The sequence below is a fragment of the Chiloscyllium punctatum genome, chromosome 12, assembly GCF_047496795.1.
Source record: "Chiloscyllium punctatum isolate Juve2018m chromosome 12, sChiPun1.3, whole genome shotgun sequence".
NCBI classification, from domain to species: domain Eukaryota; kingdom Metazoa; phylum Chordata; class Chondrichthyes; order Orectolobiformes; family Hemiscylliidae; genus Chiloscyllium; species Chiloscyllium punctatum.
Window position 1 is genome coordinate 69,616,053 of NC_092750.1, and position 15,857 is coordinate 69,631,909.

Here is a 15,857-nt window from a genome sequence, read left to right on the forward strand (position 1 = left end):
CAAGACTTGAAGGAAATTAGAAAAGAATGAAGAGTTTTCCTGAAACATGAATAATTTGGAGGCAGATGTTTTGAAGATAATAGGATAGACAATAGGATTAGAGCTGAAGCCTAATACAACCCATAGTGGGAATAATTGTTGATATGACCTGACTGATACATTGGAGTAGAGCATATCTATAAGGAAAACTGTGCCAAGGAATTTCAACTTACTCTTTCAGATATTTAACCAAATTGCAAAGACAAAAGAAACGGAAAAGGAGGATTTACAGGAGTTTTGATGAGCAGAAATTTAATTGTGTTTCTGTTTTTTCCTAGTTTTCCTTCATTATGACTCAAGCCATTCTGCTGTTCTCTCCAGAGACTTCCCTTATTATGTCTTACTCAAGGAAAATCAAAGTTCGAGCCCACTGGTTGTTGCAAGGGATGGCCACATTGTGTGCTGTTCTGGGTTTGACCATTATTAGCTTTAACAAATACCTGAATGACAAACCGCATTTTACCAGCTGGCATGGTCTGGTTGGTCTGATAACCGTCCTTTATATTTGCATGCAATGCATCGGTGGAATTTCACTTCTGTACCCCAAAATGATGAAGAACTGGTCCCTATCAAAAATGAAAGTCTATCATGCTACTTCGGGATTGGTTGGCTACCTGCTGGGCTGCACCAGTCTATTGCTGGGCATGTGTTCAACATGGTTCACTGAGACAGTGACTGGTATTAATTGGTACCTCGCAGTCTGCTTCCCAGTCCTGTTGGCATTGGTCCTCATGAATCAGATGTCTAATGCCTACCTGAAGAAAAAGAGGATGCAGCCGTGAAGAACCTTTCTGTGTAATCTGTCAGTGCTCAGCAATGACCTGGATTTCTACCTATCTGAAGGTTTACTACAGTGGAACGGTCAAGAAAATAACTTGAGCTATTACACAAAGACCAATCATCAGTGCAGGTGATTGATGCCAAAGTGTGAACAGATCAATACACGGTCTAAACTTTGAGATTGGACTCCAGTTTAAAGAATTTACTAATTCATGCTGGAAGCTTGGAAAGCAAATCTCAACACTGATTTCCCAGCTTGCTCAATTAACATTATCTGTCATTTTTAGGGTCTAAGTTTAACCTATAATGAAACGTCCCTGTGTGTTCCTTCTTTGCAAGTCAGCACTGCAGTGAGTAGTGCTGCATTTTGGTTGTAGTGTACAGTTGATGTTCCTTTTGCTTACTGATTGAGATGCAAGGAAATATTCATCAAAATAGAAGCGAGCTGTGTACATGTAAGCCACAAGTAAAGTGAAGCTGTGTTCAAATCAACATTTCCATTACTGGGGATTGCTTTAAACCCATCATGCTTAATCCTTGTTTCATGTCTGATGATATTCCTTATCCCAAGTTATCCCAACCTCCCTTAATTCTCTCCTATGTAGAATTTACAATGAAAGGGATGGCAACCCACAGTCTTGTTAATAATAATTTTTGTTTATTGATGTAGATGCAATTTTAATTGTGCTCTTTTCTTCTCAACTTGCAGATTCCAAATCAATTATTTTGTAAATATTTAATGTTATTACTTCCTACATGCGTGTATCTGTGTGTTCCTGCAGTATTGCGTGAATATCTCATCTTTCATTTATTGGGAGATTGCACATTGTTGCATTGAGGATGATGGCTTGGAAAGCATCTATATGATCAAGACCCTTTCTCAGTTATCACTACCTCAAGCTGTTCTGTATTCAACAGGGTGAGCTTCAATGTGCAGGGGACTAATGGACAAGTTCAGAGTTGCCAACTGCACTTAATATTTAATTTTATTAAAGTCAATGACCAGAATATGTATAACAGACAATTAATGTGATACTGCCTGATGTTTTAATGTGATACTGCCTGATGTTTTGACCAATTTTGCTCCTAAATATATTGTCCCAACTACAAATAAGATCTTAGGGTCTATCCAATTATCTTCAGCTTCAACAATCAACTTAGAAATTACTTTATGGTAAGAGAATCCCTGGCAGAGTATACTGTGGTCCTGGGTATGGACAAGTGTCCTTGTGACTTTGTGCCATAAACAGAACTACTCAAGCAGACATGAGATTCATCCTGTACAGTATTGTCACCCAGGCTCTCCTTGTTAGTTTTGTCTGACTGAAGCAACTAGAGGCTGGGTCGTGGTCTTAGACTTGAGAGACCAAAGGGTTTGATAGACATAGACTATTACTTTAAACAAAGGATGATGTGACATTGAAATCAAACTCAAAAGGAAAACTTTAATGAGCTCCAGACTTTCTTTAAACTCTTGAGAATATCTCTAGGGACTGAAGGGAATTACTGTTGGCAGACTGATGATGAAAAATGTTTGTATTCTAAGGGCTAGTCCTGCCATACTTGGATGACAAAGGATAGTCTTACAATTAAAACAAAACAGCAAATTAAATTAACTCCAACAATAATCAAGCACCACGTGCTTTTTTCAATTATCCTGAATAAGCACACAGAGCTTTGTTTGTTCGTGTTTGTAATTCTTAAAAGTTCAATATAGCTTCAATGTTGGTGTCTGAGATGTATCCTGTTACTTGTATCACACTTAAGATGGTGCTAGAAGCCTGTAAGATTTAGATCTGTCTGCTTGACTAAGATTTTATTCGTGATCATTGTGTATCTGAATTCAATTGGTTTACTGAAGCTGTACTGAGCCATTCAGTCAGTGCCTTCCAGCTACGTATAAACAAAATAAATGACCGCCTGTCATATATTGTAGTCTGTCTTGCTTGAGTGCTTTTTGTGTCCAGTTAGGCTGTCCGTTCCTTTGTAAGAAGTGCAAAGTGAATGTTAAGAGGGGTCTTTCCCAAAAGGACTTTGTTTACCAGGGTATTTGTTTCTATTTTTGTCTTAGTGGTATCCCTTTGAATTGAGTCACCATGCATGAAGGAATGGGTTAAAATGTTATGCAGTCATGGAAACAAATGAGTTGGCAGCCCATTTCCCTTCTCTCACCTTTCTATTGTTTGTTTTAATAATTGGGCTGCTGATTTGCAGCAACACCCCACCTCATTTGGTCCTGTTGTACAGAAGTCCAATTTTAAGGGGTGTAAAATCAGATGCAGTTTTAAAAATAGCCTGTATCCCAGCTAAATTCTATGCAAATACAACAAGCACGCTTTGAACATCTTATAATCATATAGTGCAGAAGAGGCCATTCAGCCCATTGAATCTGCACTGCCAAAAATAGCTTACTACTTAGACTAGTCCCATTTTTCCCACACTAGTCTTAACGTTGTGAGACTTCAGGTACTTTTTAAAGGTTGCAAGGTTTCTGGCCTCAATCAGTCTACCTGGCAGTGTCACATGTAAATATCAAGGCAAGCCATGGCAGTTGAGATGGCTGGATCTGTTCATTAAACTCCGTTAATAAGATGGTGGAATTAATTGGCATTTTCACAGTGAGAGCCAAAGCAGATAAGTTCACTCCTATAATTGAAAAGATGAGAGCAAGACAAATGTGTCTAGAATTTATAAATAAATTAATCTTACACAGTTACTGATAGGGCCCTGGAAAGTGTTGTGAAACAGAGACCTCTGGATTCAGATACATATTTCATTGAAAGTTACATCGCAGGTAGACAGGTAGTTAAGAGTCATGGAAATGTACAGCATGAAAACAGCTCCTTCGGTCTAACTCAATAAATAGTGACCAGATATCCTAAATTAATCTAGTCCCATTTGGCCCATATTCCTCTCAATCCTTCCTATTCACGTACCCATCCTTTTAAATGTTATAATTGTACTAGTCTCCACCATTTCCTCTGGCAATGCATTCCATTCATGCACCACTGTCTGTGTGAAAAAGCTGTCGCTTTGGTCACAATTAAATATTTCCCCTCTCACCCTAAACCTATGCCCTTAAGTTTTCGACTCCTGTACCCTGGGGAAAATACTTTGGCTGTTCACCTTATACACATGATTTTATAAACTTCTGTAAGGTTGTCCCTCAGCCTCTGGATCTGCAGGAAAATAGCCCCAGCCTATTCAGCCTCTCCCTATAGCTCAAACCCTCCAACCCAGGCAACATCCTGATAAGTCTCTTCTGAACCCTTTCAAGTTTCATAACATCCTTCCTATGGCAGGGAGACCAGAACTGAACACAGTATTCCAAAGGTGGCCTAACCAATGTCCTGTACAGTCTCAATATGACCTCCCAACTCTGTCCATCTGATCAAAGTCTCATTGTACTCTGAGGTAACCTTCTTGGCTTCCACAACGCTTCCAATTTTGGTGTTATCTGCAAACGTATTAACCATACCTCCTCTATTCACATCCAAATCATTTATATAAATGATAAAAAAACAGTGAACTCAGCACCGATTCTTGTGATACACCGCTGGTCACAGACCTCCAGTCCGAAATGCAACCTGCCTCCACCACTCTCCATCTCCTACCTTCGAGCCAGTTCTGTATCCAAATGGCTAGTTCCCCAGTATTCCATGTGATCTAACCTTGCCAACCAGTCTACCATGCAGTACCTGTTGAATACCTTACTGAAGTCCATATAGGTCCGCTCTGCTTTCACCAGTCCTCTTTGTTATTTCTTCAAATGAGAAGGCATTTGGCATGTTCATCTTCAATGCTGAGATCATTGCGTATAGGAGTTGGAGCGTTATGTTCTAATGCAGGATATTAATGAAGTGACTTTTGGAGTACAGTGCATAGTTCCGGTTGCCCTGCTGTAGGAAGGATATTATTAAATTGGAGAGGGTGCAGAAAAGATTTGCGAGGATATTACTGGGACTGAAGGGTTTGAGACATAAGGAGAGGCTGGATAAACTTGGATTTATTTTCAATGGAGCATAAAAGTTGAGTGTTGGCCTTATTGAGGTTTATAAAATCACCAGGGGCATAGATAAGATGAATCATAGAATCCCTACAGGGCATCTGGCCCAACAAGTCCATAATGACCCTCTGAAGATTAACCCACCCAGACCCATTTCCCTATCCTTTTATTTTACCATTATCCCTGATTAATGCACCTAACCTACACATCCCTGAACACTATGAGGTAGTTAGTGTGGCTAATTCACCTAACTTACGCATATTTGGATAGCCAATGTCTTTTGCCCAGGGTAGGGGAGTTCAAAACTAGAGGGTGTAGGTTTAAAGTGAGAGGTGAAAGATTTAAAAGGGACCTGAGGGGCAACTTTTTCCCATAGAGGGTGATTTGTATATGGAATAAACTGCCAGAGGAAGGGTTGGATGCAGGTACCGTTACAACTTTTAAAAACATTTGGACAGGTACGTAAATAGGAAAGGTTTACAAGGATATAGGCCAAATGAAGGCAAATGGGAATAGTTTGGGAAACTAGATTGTCTGTTTCTGTGCTGTATGACTGTGATTCTATTACAATTTCAATTTAAGTTTGAAGTGTAACTGAAAACCAACCTTGGTCTTAAAGCTAGAATAGGTTGCTTGAAAATGTAGAATATTTGCACTCCTCAACAAGCTAGTGTGATGTCTGACAGCCAAATTATTAAGAAAACTCAAAAACACTAAAATGCTATCCACAGACAAACAAAACAAACTTCCATTAAACTCTTGAATTTCAACCATGTTAGAACGGAAAGAATAAGGTGATCGATACAAAGGATTGTGACTAGGTGACCAACTTAGAGAGTTCTCTGATCATTCATAGTTGCAGTGAAAAGCAGCCAGTGTCTGAAACATCATGGTGGCCAGCAACTGGGAACAATATGGGCAGCCTGTGCTGCTCAGTGACTGGAAGGCTTGTACTGTTGGGACAGTTGCTTGCAAGTTAAATGCAAGAATGGGGGTCTGAGTGTTTTCCTACGACAATAGCAATCCAGATCCCTTCTGTGTTCAAAAACCAGCTACTTTGGTTTGGCCTCTTTGTGACCAGATCCATTAAAAATCGGGCAGTGGACAAGGCTCTGGCCCAATACAATTCTCATTTAACATGGCAATTATTCACTGGGATGTACTTGTTTAATAGTAAGACCCTTTCACTACTTCCATACTTTCCAAAACTGGGCCCAGTGTAACAAACAGCAAATACAAATTTAAGATTCTGAAGGTATTAGAAGAGCAGACTACTAGATGCCTTGCTTATCAAGTATTGAGGTTGTGGTGGATATTCAGATTCTACTCCACCAGTCAGCTGGTGGGAGATAAGTGATCTGGCATGTGGTTTGAACCAGGAAATGTGCTCCCGAGTAAAAACTCCAAACTCTAGAGAATACAGGCACAATCTTTTTTCATTGGACAGACCCACCTTTCTAGGGATGTATCTAAAGAGCCTTTGTTGCAATTTCTGTATGGCAATAATATCATTCCTGAGATAAAGAGACCAAAAGTGCAGATGCAATCTAAATATGCTGTTATGCAATTGAGCTAAACTTCACTCTTCCTGTATTCAAATCCTTATCTGATAAAAACTAACATATCATGAGCCTTCCTAATACCTTTCTATGCCTGTACGTTAGATATGAGTGACTTATTGACAAGGACACCTAGTTTCCTTTGCACATCTATACTAATCAACTTCTCACCATTTAAAAAATACTCTGCACGTCTGTTCCTCCAACAAAATGGAAAATATCATTGTTTTGTGCTGAGGAAAATAAAAGAAAATTGTATTGATATGGCATCTCTCAGGGATGTAGAGAATGTGGGAAGGAGGATTGTGGTTAGTCTGTGGACTAAGTTCTATGAACACTTGCTCCTTCTAGCACCACCTTCAGGCAAGCATATTTTGTACGTCGGTTGGAATTTGCCATGACCCTTTTAACCACAGGGCATTAACCTGATTATCCTGAGTATAGAGAGTGCTGGGACATCATTACACCAAACTGGAAGCTTAGGATGCTGTATGATGCCTAAAAAGCAGTTTGCCAACATGGGTACATTTCTGGCTGAAACAGCTGTCAATGTCTTTCAGAGTGAAAATGTTTTTCTGGGATGTAAAGAAGGAAGATATCAAGCACAATTTTTTTCTTCAGTACTGTAAAGCAATTCCAGCCCAGACTCCCAGGATAATCCATCAATCCTTTATGACTAAGGGCATTCACTTAGAGTCATAGAGATGTACAGCATGGAAACAGATCCTTCAGCCCAACTCATCCATGCCAGATTTCCTAAATTAATCTAGTTCCATTTACCAGCATTTGGCCCATGTCCCATAAACCCTTCCAGATACCTTTTAAATGTTGTAATTGTACCAGTCTCCACCACTTCCTCTGTTAGATCGTCCCAAAGATGGACTATCCTCATTGTGAAAAAGTTGCCGCTTAGGTCCCTTTTAAATCTTTCCCCTCTCACCATAAATCTATGCCGTCTAGTTTTCAACTCCCCTATCCTGGGCTTTTCACCTTATACATGCCCCTCATAATTTTATAAACTTCTCTAAGGTCACCACTCCAGGGAAAATAGACCAGCCTATTTTGCATCTCCCTATAGCTCAAACCCTCCAACCCTGGCAACGTCCTTGTAAATCTTTTCTGAACCTGTTCAAGTTTCACAAATCTTTCCTCCAATGGGTAGACCAGTATTGAATGCAGTATTCCAAAAGTGGCATAACCAATGTCCCGTGCAGCAGCAACTTAACCTCCCAACTCCAATACTCAATGCACTGACCAATAAAGGCAAGTGTACCAGACACCTTCACTATCCTATCTACCTGCGACTCCACTTTCAAGGAACTATGAACCTGCACGCCAAGATCCCTTTGTTTGGCAACATTCCCTAGGACCTTACCGTTAATTGTATAAGTCCTGCCGTGATATGCCTTACCAAAATGCAGCATATCACATTTATGTAAATTAAACTCCATTTGCCATTCCGCAGCCCATCGGCACATCTGATCAAGGTCCTGTTATATGCTGAGATAACTTTCTTGTCTGTCCATTATACCACCAATTGTGGTGTCATCTGCAAACTTGTTAATTATACGTCCTATGTTCACATCCAAATCATTTATATAAATGACGAAAAGCAGTGGACCCAGCACAAATCCTTGCAGCACACTGCTGATCACAGGCCTCCAGTCTGAAAGGCAACTGTCCACGACTACCCTCTGTCTTCTACCTTCAAGCCAGTTCTGTATCCAAATGGCTAGTTCTCCCTGTATTCCATGTGATCTAACCTTGCTAATCAGTCTACCATGCAGAACCTTGTCGAATGCCTTACTGAAGTTTGTATAGATCGTGTCCACCGCTCTGCCCTCATCAATCCTCTTTGTTACTTCTTCAAAAAACTCAGTCAGGTTAGTGAGATATGGTTTCCCACGCACAAAGCCATGTTGACTATCCCGAATCAGTCCTTGCCTTTCCAAATAAATGTAAATCTTGTCCCTCACGATTCCCTCCAACAACTTGCCCACTACCGATGTCAGGCTCACCTTCTATAGTTCCCTAGCTTGTCCTTTTCACCTTTCTTAGATAATGGCACCACGTTAGCCAACTTCCCGTTTTCTGACGCCTCACCTCTGGCTATCGATGATACTAATATCTCAGCAAGGGGCCCAGCAATCACTTTGTTAGCTTCTCATAAAGTTCTTGGGTACACCTGATCAGGTTCTGGGGTTTTATCCACATTTACGCATTTTAAGACATTCAGCTTCTCCTCCTCCGTAATATGGACACTTTTCAAGAATAAATCGCTATTTATTCCTCCAAGTTCTCTAGCTTCCATATCCTTCTTCACAGGAAACACATCATCTAGACTCGGAAACATTAGTTTGTTCTCTTTCCATGGATGCTGTCTGACCCTCTGTGATCTCCAGCATTTGCTGTTTCGATGCAAAATACTCATTTAGTATCTCCCCCCTCTCCTGCATTCCAGACAAAGCCGACTTTGCTGATCTTTGAGGGGGGCCTATTCTCTTTCTAATTATTCTTTTGTCCTTAACATATTCTTAGAAATCTTTTGGATTCTAATTCACCCTGATTGTCAAAGCTACCTCATACCCCTTTTTTGCCCTCCTGATTTGAGTATACCTCTGCTGCTCTTATACTCTTCTTGGGATTTACTTGATCCCTGTTGTCTATATCTGGCATATGTTTCCTTCTTTTTCTTGACCAGAACCTCAATTTATCTAGTCATCCAACATTGTCTACACTTAGCAGCCTTGCCCTTCACCCTAATAGGAACATACTGTCTGTGGACTCTCATTATTTCATTTTTGAAGGCCTCCAAGTTACCAGCCAACCCTTCCTGAAGAAGGGCTCATACCCGAAACGTCGATTCTCCTGCTCCTTGGATGCTGCCTGACCTGCTGCGCCTTTCCAGCAACACATTTTCAGCTCTGATCTCCAGCGTCTGCAATCCTCACTTTCCTCACCAGCCAACCCTTTGCCTGGAAGTAACCGCCCCCAATCAACCTTTGAAAGTTCTTGCCTAATAGCATCAAAATTTGCCTTCCTTCAATTTAGAACTTCAACTTTTAGATCTGGTCTATCCTTTCCATCTCTATTTTAAAATGAATAGAATTGTGATCACTTGCCCCAAAGTGTTCCCCGCAGTGACACCTCAGTCACTTGCTCTACTTTATTTCCCAAGAGCAGGTCAAAGTTTTGCTCCTTCTTTCATAGAGACATCCATATACCTTGTTTCAATTTTGTGGTTTTTATATAAGAAAACAATGTATTACCATCAGACATTGTCAAAAGGTGCTGGATAATTCAATTTTTTCTTTTTGCTTGGGCAAGCGTGTAATAGGGATTAAAATAATTGCATCCTGCTTCTCATTCCATTTACACAATGTGATCAGATTAGTAATCCTATTAAAGAATAATTTTGAGACACTAAGCAAATATCTGCTTACAATGCAATTAATTTGCAGGACCATTATGTGAATGTGTTGGATCTTTTTCCAAAGGGATGTGCTCTGGAATATCCAGCCTGTGTTATTCAATCGTAGTTTAATCTAGTTCTCTTTTGCACTTGTTTTCTAGTAGAGACCTAACAGCTTTTTGGGCCATTAGTTTATTTGAAGCTTTTGAAGGATTATGTTTTCCATCAAGTAGCTTTGCTCCTGGCAGGAATTAATTTTAAAATTTAATTAAATATGATGAAAATTTGGAAAATAATGCCACCAATTCAAGATAGGTTTCAAGGGCATATGGTTGAATATCTGCTCCCCTTTGAAGGTATGCATTACAACCGAGCCATTTACATTGGGCTTTTTATTTGTTTAAATACAGGTGTACATTGTTCATAAAATATTTAAAAGTACACTATAAAGTATTTCAAATTGGGCATCATGGAAAATGCAATAAAATATAACTTTTTTTCCATTAAGCATTATGCTACACTCCTAGGTGCCTCACCATTTGCAGTACAGGTGACACTTTCCTATACACATTCACTGACTAGTCTACAGCCCCTGGTGTTCTATAAGTTACCAGTTCTCTGGTATACTATGACTGAAAACCTTTATACAATGCCCTATTTCCACTGTGCATTTGCAATGGCTGCCCTAAATCTTAGGGCTTCCTTAGTGTGTAGTCCCAGACCTTGGTGTGTGTCAGCCTGCAACCATCAGTAAAGGACAATAGTAGGTTTGGGCAGACAAAGTTGATAATCTTCTGGGTGCAGTTGATGTTGTACTGATGTGTGTGGATCACAGAGTCCTGTGTTGCTAAGCCACTTGAGATGAACGCCAACAAAAAAATACTGCTTCTCTTCTTTGCAAAAGCATATTTCAGGAGATGTGTGACTGTCACTTCATCAGTGCAGTCATCTTAAGCACAAGAAGCATTTGTATAGAGACTTTGGATATGCGTGATGATCAGATGGGGAGCGCCCATCTCAGGACTAGGCAAGCAATGTTTTGGTGCTTGTTTGGAAGTTCTGAGTTCTGCTAAATTATTTTAATAGTCTGCTGACCACTGCCTAATGGATTTGCAGTCCAAGATTTTCTTTGGACACAATTTACCATGAGACATAGGTGATACAGTACTGTCCAACTACTTTGAGTATTCTTTGGCAACATGGCCAGACTCATCCTTCATGGAACTGGGTACAGGTAGAAGCTTAGCACATGACAGCACTTGGTGTTTGTGTATCGAGGGTCCATGTACAGCAGTCTGGGCTGAGTTAGCTAATTTCAGCTACCACAAGGCTAACTGTGCTACATTCACTTCAGTGGCCATGATCTAGGGAGGACATAGGTCAGTCATGGCACCTGCTCTTAGTTGTCATCCAGCACTTGCTGCTAGAATTATAACTGTAGATTTGGATAATTACCATAACCCTCTTCCATCCCTGTGTCAAGTGGTCAAACAGTCTGCCAACACAAAGCATGTAGATTCACATATGAAGGATCATCATTTGGATCAAACTAACAATCTATGCCAGTTTGATTGAATCCAAACATGAATTTTTAGTCCAGAGTTTGCTAGAAAAGTGATAGCATGATAACATGTTAATATGTGTGATATGAATGCACAGACTGAACAGCAAATCATAGACAGGAAATTGCTTAACAGCCAATTTTGCTGTTCTACTATTGGCTTCACAAATACGACATCTTCCTCTTAATCGCCTGTGAATTTCATAAAGTTACTGCATTTGTACATTAATTGCCCATTGAACTTGCCACCTACTGTGAAGTCCATTGACTAACAGCATAAATACTCTCTTAGTAATGTGATAATAACTACCAAACATTTTCTCTTGCTCAGAAAGTGAGCAAATATAAAGGTGAATTCTCATTCCTCCGGAAGTGAATCATTTTGGAAAATTTTAAAATGTCAAATTTTAAACAAATGTTTCCACCTTTCCCTCTCTTTATTTCTCTCTCAATCCAAACTTATCTTTATTTTCTTCCTTTATGCAATATAACAATTCACATTCTTTAATTTACCCTCCTTGACCCTCTCTGTTATTTCTCAATCCTAAAAATGTCATTGGTAAAGGGACACACATTTTCAGAGTGGTTTCCAGAGTGTCCTGTTGCCTTCATGTCACTGTTGTCAGTTTACATTTCCAGCAACTTTATGGGCAAAAGATTTTTAAATGTATAAGTGTACAAGTAAGTATAACTAAGCAGACATCCTGACCAGGAAATATCTTGCTGTTCTCTCAGTGTAATTTGTCAAAATCCTGGAATTCACTCCTTAATGACATTGTAGATCTACCGACAATGCATGGATTGCAGTGGTTCAAGAAGGCAGCTCACCACCAACACCTCAAGACAGCTAGGGATGGGCAATAAATGCTGGCCCAACCAGCAATGCCAATGTCCCACGAGTGAAATTAAAAAAAGTAATTGGTGGTGTGGCTTTGCTACGACATGTATATTTGTAATGTTTAACTCTACGAATACGTGAGAGACTCAGATTGTTTCCAGCACTATTCTTCGCCAATTTTTGGTAGATTGTTCCTCATGTCTTTGAACCCCAGGGCAGTACATATGACTGGCTACAAGGTACTAGTGAATACCTTCAGATATCATGGCTCATGATAGTCCTGAGGAAACCTCAGCCAACAACTGAGCACTTTGAGAATCATTCTGCCACCAGATTATTGAGCATATCATTGGAGTACTAAAACAGAGTCTAGACACTTGGAACAGTCATGAGGCTTAGAAAGAGATTCTTTGTAACACAATGCATGCACAGCAATAATGAGAGGCCAGCCATATTGGTGGTATAGTGGACAGTGAAGAAGGTCATCTAAGATTACAAAGGGATCTTGATCAATTGGAACAATGGGCTGTGGAATGTAGGTGCGTTTAATTCAGATAAATACGAGGTATTGCATTTTGATAACAAACAAGGGCAAGTTAGTGATAGGGCCCTGGGGAGTGGTGTCAAATAGAGAGACATCTAAGCATTCAGGTACACTGTTCCCTGAAAGTTGTGTCACAGGTAGACAGGGAGTAAATAAGGCTTTTGGCATATGTGCCATAATTGCTCACACCATTGGGTATAGGATTTGGGGCATCATGTTGGTGAGGCCACTTTGGAGTCCTGTATACAATTATGGTTGCTCTGCTAGGAAGGATATTATTAAATTGGAGAGGGTGCAGAAAAGATTTACAAGCGTGTTACTGGGACTGGAGGGTTTGAGTTATAAGGGGAGGCTGGATAGGCTGGCACATTTTTCACTGGAGCATAGGAGGTTGACAGGGGAATCTTATAAAGGTTTATAAAGTCATAAGAGACATAGATAAAGTGAATAGCAAAGGTCTTTCCCCCAGAGTAGGGTAGTTCAAAACTCTTCATGATGGTAAGGTTGCAAAGCAACATGTTTTAAATTATACAAGTTTTAACCTTCTTGCAGGGTACTGAAACATGACTGCAGTGGTCGCAGTTACATTACAGCCTACCTCTGAGACTCATCTACATATTATTTAAACCCTGTCTCTATAGGGTTGACCTTGGTTTAATGACAGGGATAATCTTTATTCATGGAACAGCCATCTTAGCTATTCATACTCCACTAATGTTGGGTTTACTGAGGCAAAATAACTACTCATTTTGGCTTTATGTGAAGGTTAAGCTCAGTGGTCTTCCTCCAGTAATTACACAGAATTTGAGTTTTGTTCCACCCAAATGAATACTCTCCCAATTATTGTTCTTTCTATACTGGTCTAACTGATATCCCTACTGGATCATTGGTTGGAAGAACATTATTTTCAGAAGGCTTCCTCTCCTGCACTATAATAATTTTCTGCTGAGGAAATGATCCATTGAAGATTCTTTGTTCAAACCCGTGGCCACCTCCATCCAGAAGGACAAGGACAGCAGGTACATGGGAACATCACCACCTCCAAGCTGCTCACCATTCTGACTTGAGAATATATCGCCATTCTTTCACTGTCGCTGGGCCAAAATCCTTGAATTCCCTTCCTTAGGGCATTGTGAATCTACCTATAGCACATAGACTTCAGCAGTTCAAGAAGGCAGCTCACTCCCACCTTCTCAATGACCACTAGAGACTGGCTATAAGTGCTGGCTCAGCCAGCGATGCCTATGTCCCATGAATGAATTAAAAAAACTTCCTTTATACCACCACTTGAGGGACAAAAATAGTCAAAATAGAACAGAATTTTAGCTAAAAACCAAATGTTCCCACTTCCTTTCTAATTTTACGAATTTGTGTAAACCACGTTGTGGAGATTGGTTTCAGATATTTTGGCTAATCATTTGTAACATCTTCATAGTTTGAAGAAAAGTGTTGAGAATTAAAATGAGTAGGAGGGAAGGAGAAACATCAAAATGAATGATTTAAATGAGATCAAGTTTGGGCTTTAACAGCCTGTTCTTTATAGACCAACTCCTCGCTATCCAGTGCTCCTTGATGAAGCACCAAGATGATGCTCTCTTACAGCAGAAAGAATGATCTATGAAGGTGTGGAGTTCCATAAATAACAATCTGCTGTCTCATTAATTAACAAGTCATATACCTTAAATATTAATTTAGGAAGTTTATGGTTCCAGTGAATTAAAGCATGCAGATAGAGGGTTGTTGTTGTTCAATAATTTCACCCTTTTGTTCTATAATTATTCTGCTGCTAAACAATTAACTGACAGATGGAACAAGAGTCACAGGCTGTACTTTTCAGGCTTTGAACAGTAGGGAAGTTTGCAGTTTAACTGAGAGTCTGAAGCCCTAGGATGGGATAGCTAACAGCTCAACAGCTCTGATGGAACATTTGGTAAGTAATCTAATCTAAAAAAATGTGGCACCTTCCAGATTTGATAACTATCAGTTCAGTTTGTGAACATGGCTTGTTTGACAAAAAATACTACGAATGTAACATTGCATGAATAATATACTGTATCAAGCATGACTGCAACAAATCACTTAAATAATAAATATATTGCCATTGTTTAGTATATCACTGATACCACAGTGGAATGTGGGTTTTATAATAAGTCCTTGAGCTCAGGAGTATGTGTGGAAAATTTAATTGAGGTTTGCAATTAAAATCCAAACTGGCAATTAACAGTTATTAAGTTAATAACTTCAATTAATTTAATATTATTATTACCTTAATATTAACTTGGTATTATTATGCATCCACAGTGTCTTACTCAAATTGGAACTGAGCTTCAAATGTCACATTTGCTTTATTACCAAGTCTGTCTGTTTCTATCCTCAGATTATCTGCCAGCACTGCCAGAATCTTCACCCACGCTTGCATCACCACCTATCTCAATTCAAACTCCTCTTTCCAGGTCTACTCAATTCAAACTTATCTTCTATTCTGCACAATGTTCTGCACACCCATGGGTGCATGCTATTAATCTCAATGTCCATCTCTTTTTCCACAAATTCCACTCCGCCTTGCCTCTGCAATCTTCAAGGAGCAGGAGAGTCGATATTTCAAGCATAAGCTCTTCATCAGGAATTCATCCATCACATTCCTGATGAAGAGCTTATGCTTGAAACGTTGCCTCCCCTGCTCCTCGAATGCTGCCTGATTTCAGCACCTGACTTTTTGACTCTGATCTCCAGCATCTGCAGCCCTCACTTTCTCCCTCTGCAACCTTTGTCAGCCCTCCATTCCTGATACACGAGCTCAGATTTTGCATATTTCTCCCTGCCTCCATTTTGCCACACAGAACTTTCAGTTTCCAATCTACACTGTAAAGTCCTCTCTCTAAACTTATTCATTGAAATGTAGGAATTGTGAGATGAAAGTAGACCAAGATCCATCTAGTTCACCTTCTATCAGTTGAATGCAGATTAATCCAATTGAAACTAGTTGTTAACCAATCATCACAATCAAACTATTATCTGGTATTATATCATGTAGTATACAATGTGTTATTCTGTTACAGTAGTAAAGCAGTGATTCAGATGTGTTGTCCTCAGATCTAGTTACTTTATGTACGTCCTG

At 39.7% G+C, this 15,857-nt stretch overlaps 1 protein-coding gene across 5 annotated transcripts in view; it reads left to right on the top strand.

Moving 5' to 3' along the window:
• The window catches only part of cyb561d2 (cytochrome b561 family, member D2), a 116,477-nt gene that overhangs the window by 12,689 nt on the left and 87,931 nt on the right, over positions 1-15,857 (top strand). For 4 of the 5 annotated variants that reach the window (XM_072582726.1, XM_072582727.1, XM_072582728.1 and 1 more), the window contains one exon: positions 318-3,535. The exons of the other annotated variant lie outside the window; for it this stretch is intronic. In XM_072582726.1, coding sequence (XP_072438827.1) covers positions 318-821 — 504 coding nt within the window. In that variant the 3' untranslated portion in view covers positions 822-3,535. Of the gene's footprint in view, positions 1-317; positions 3,536-15,857 lie in introns of those variants that run through there. 5 annotated transcript variants of the gene reach the window in all.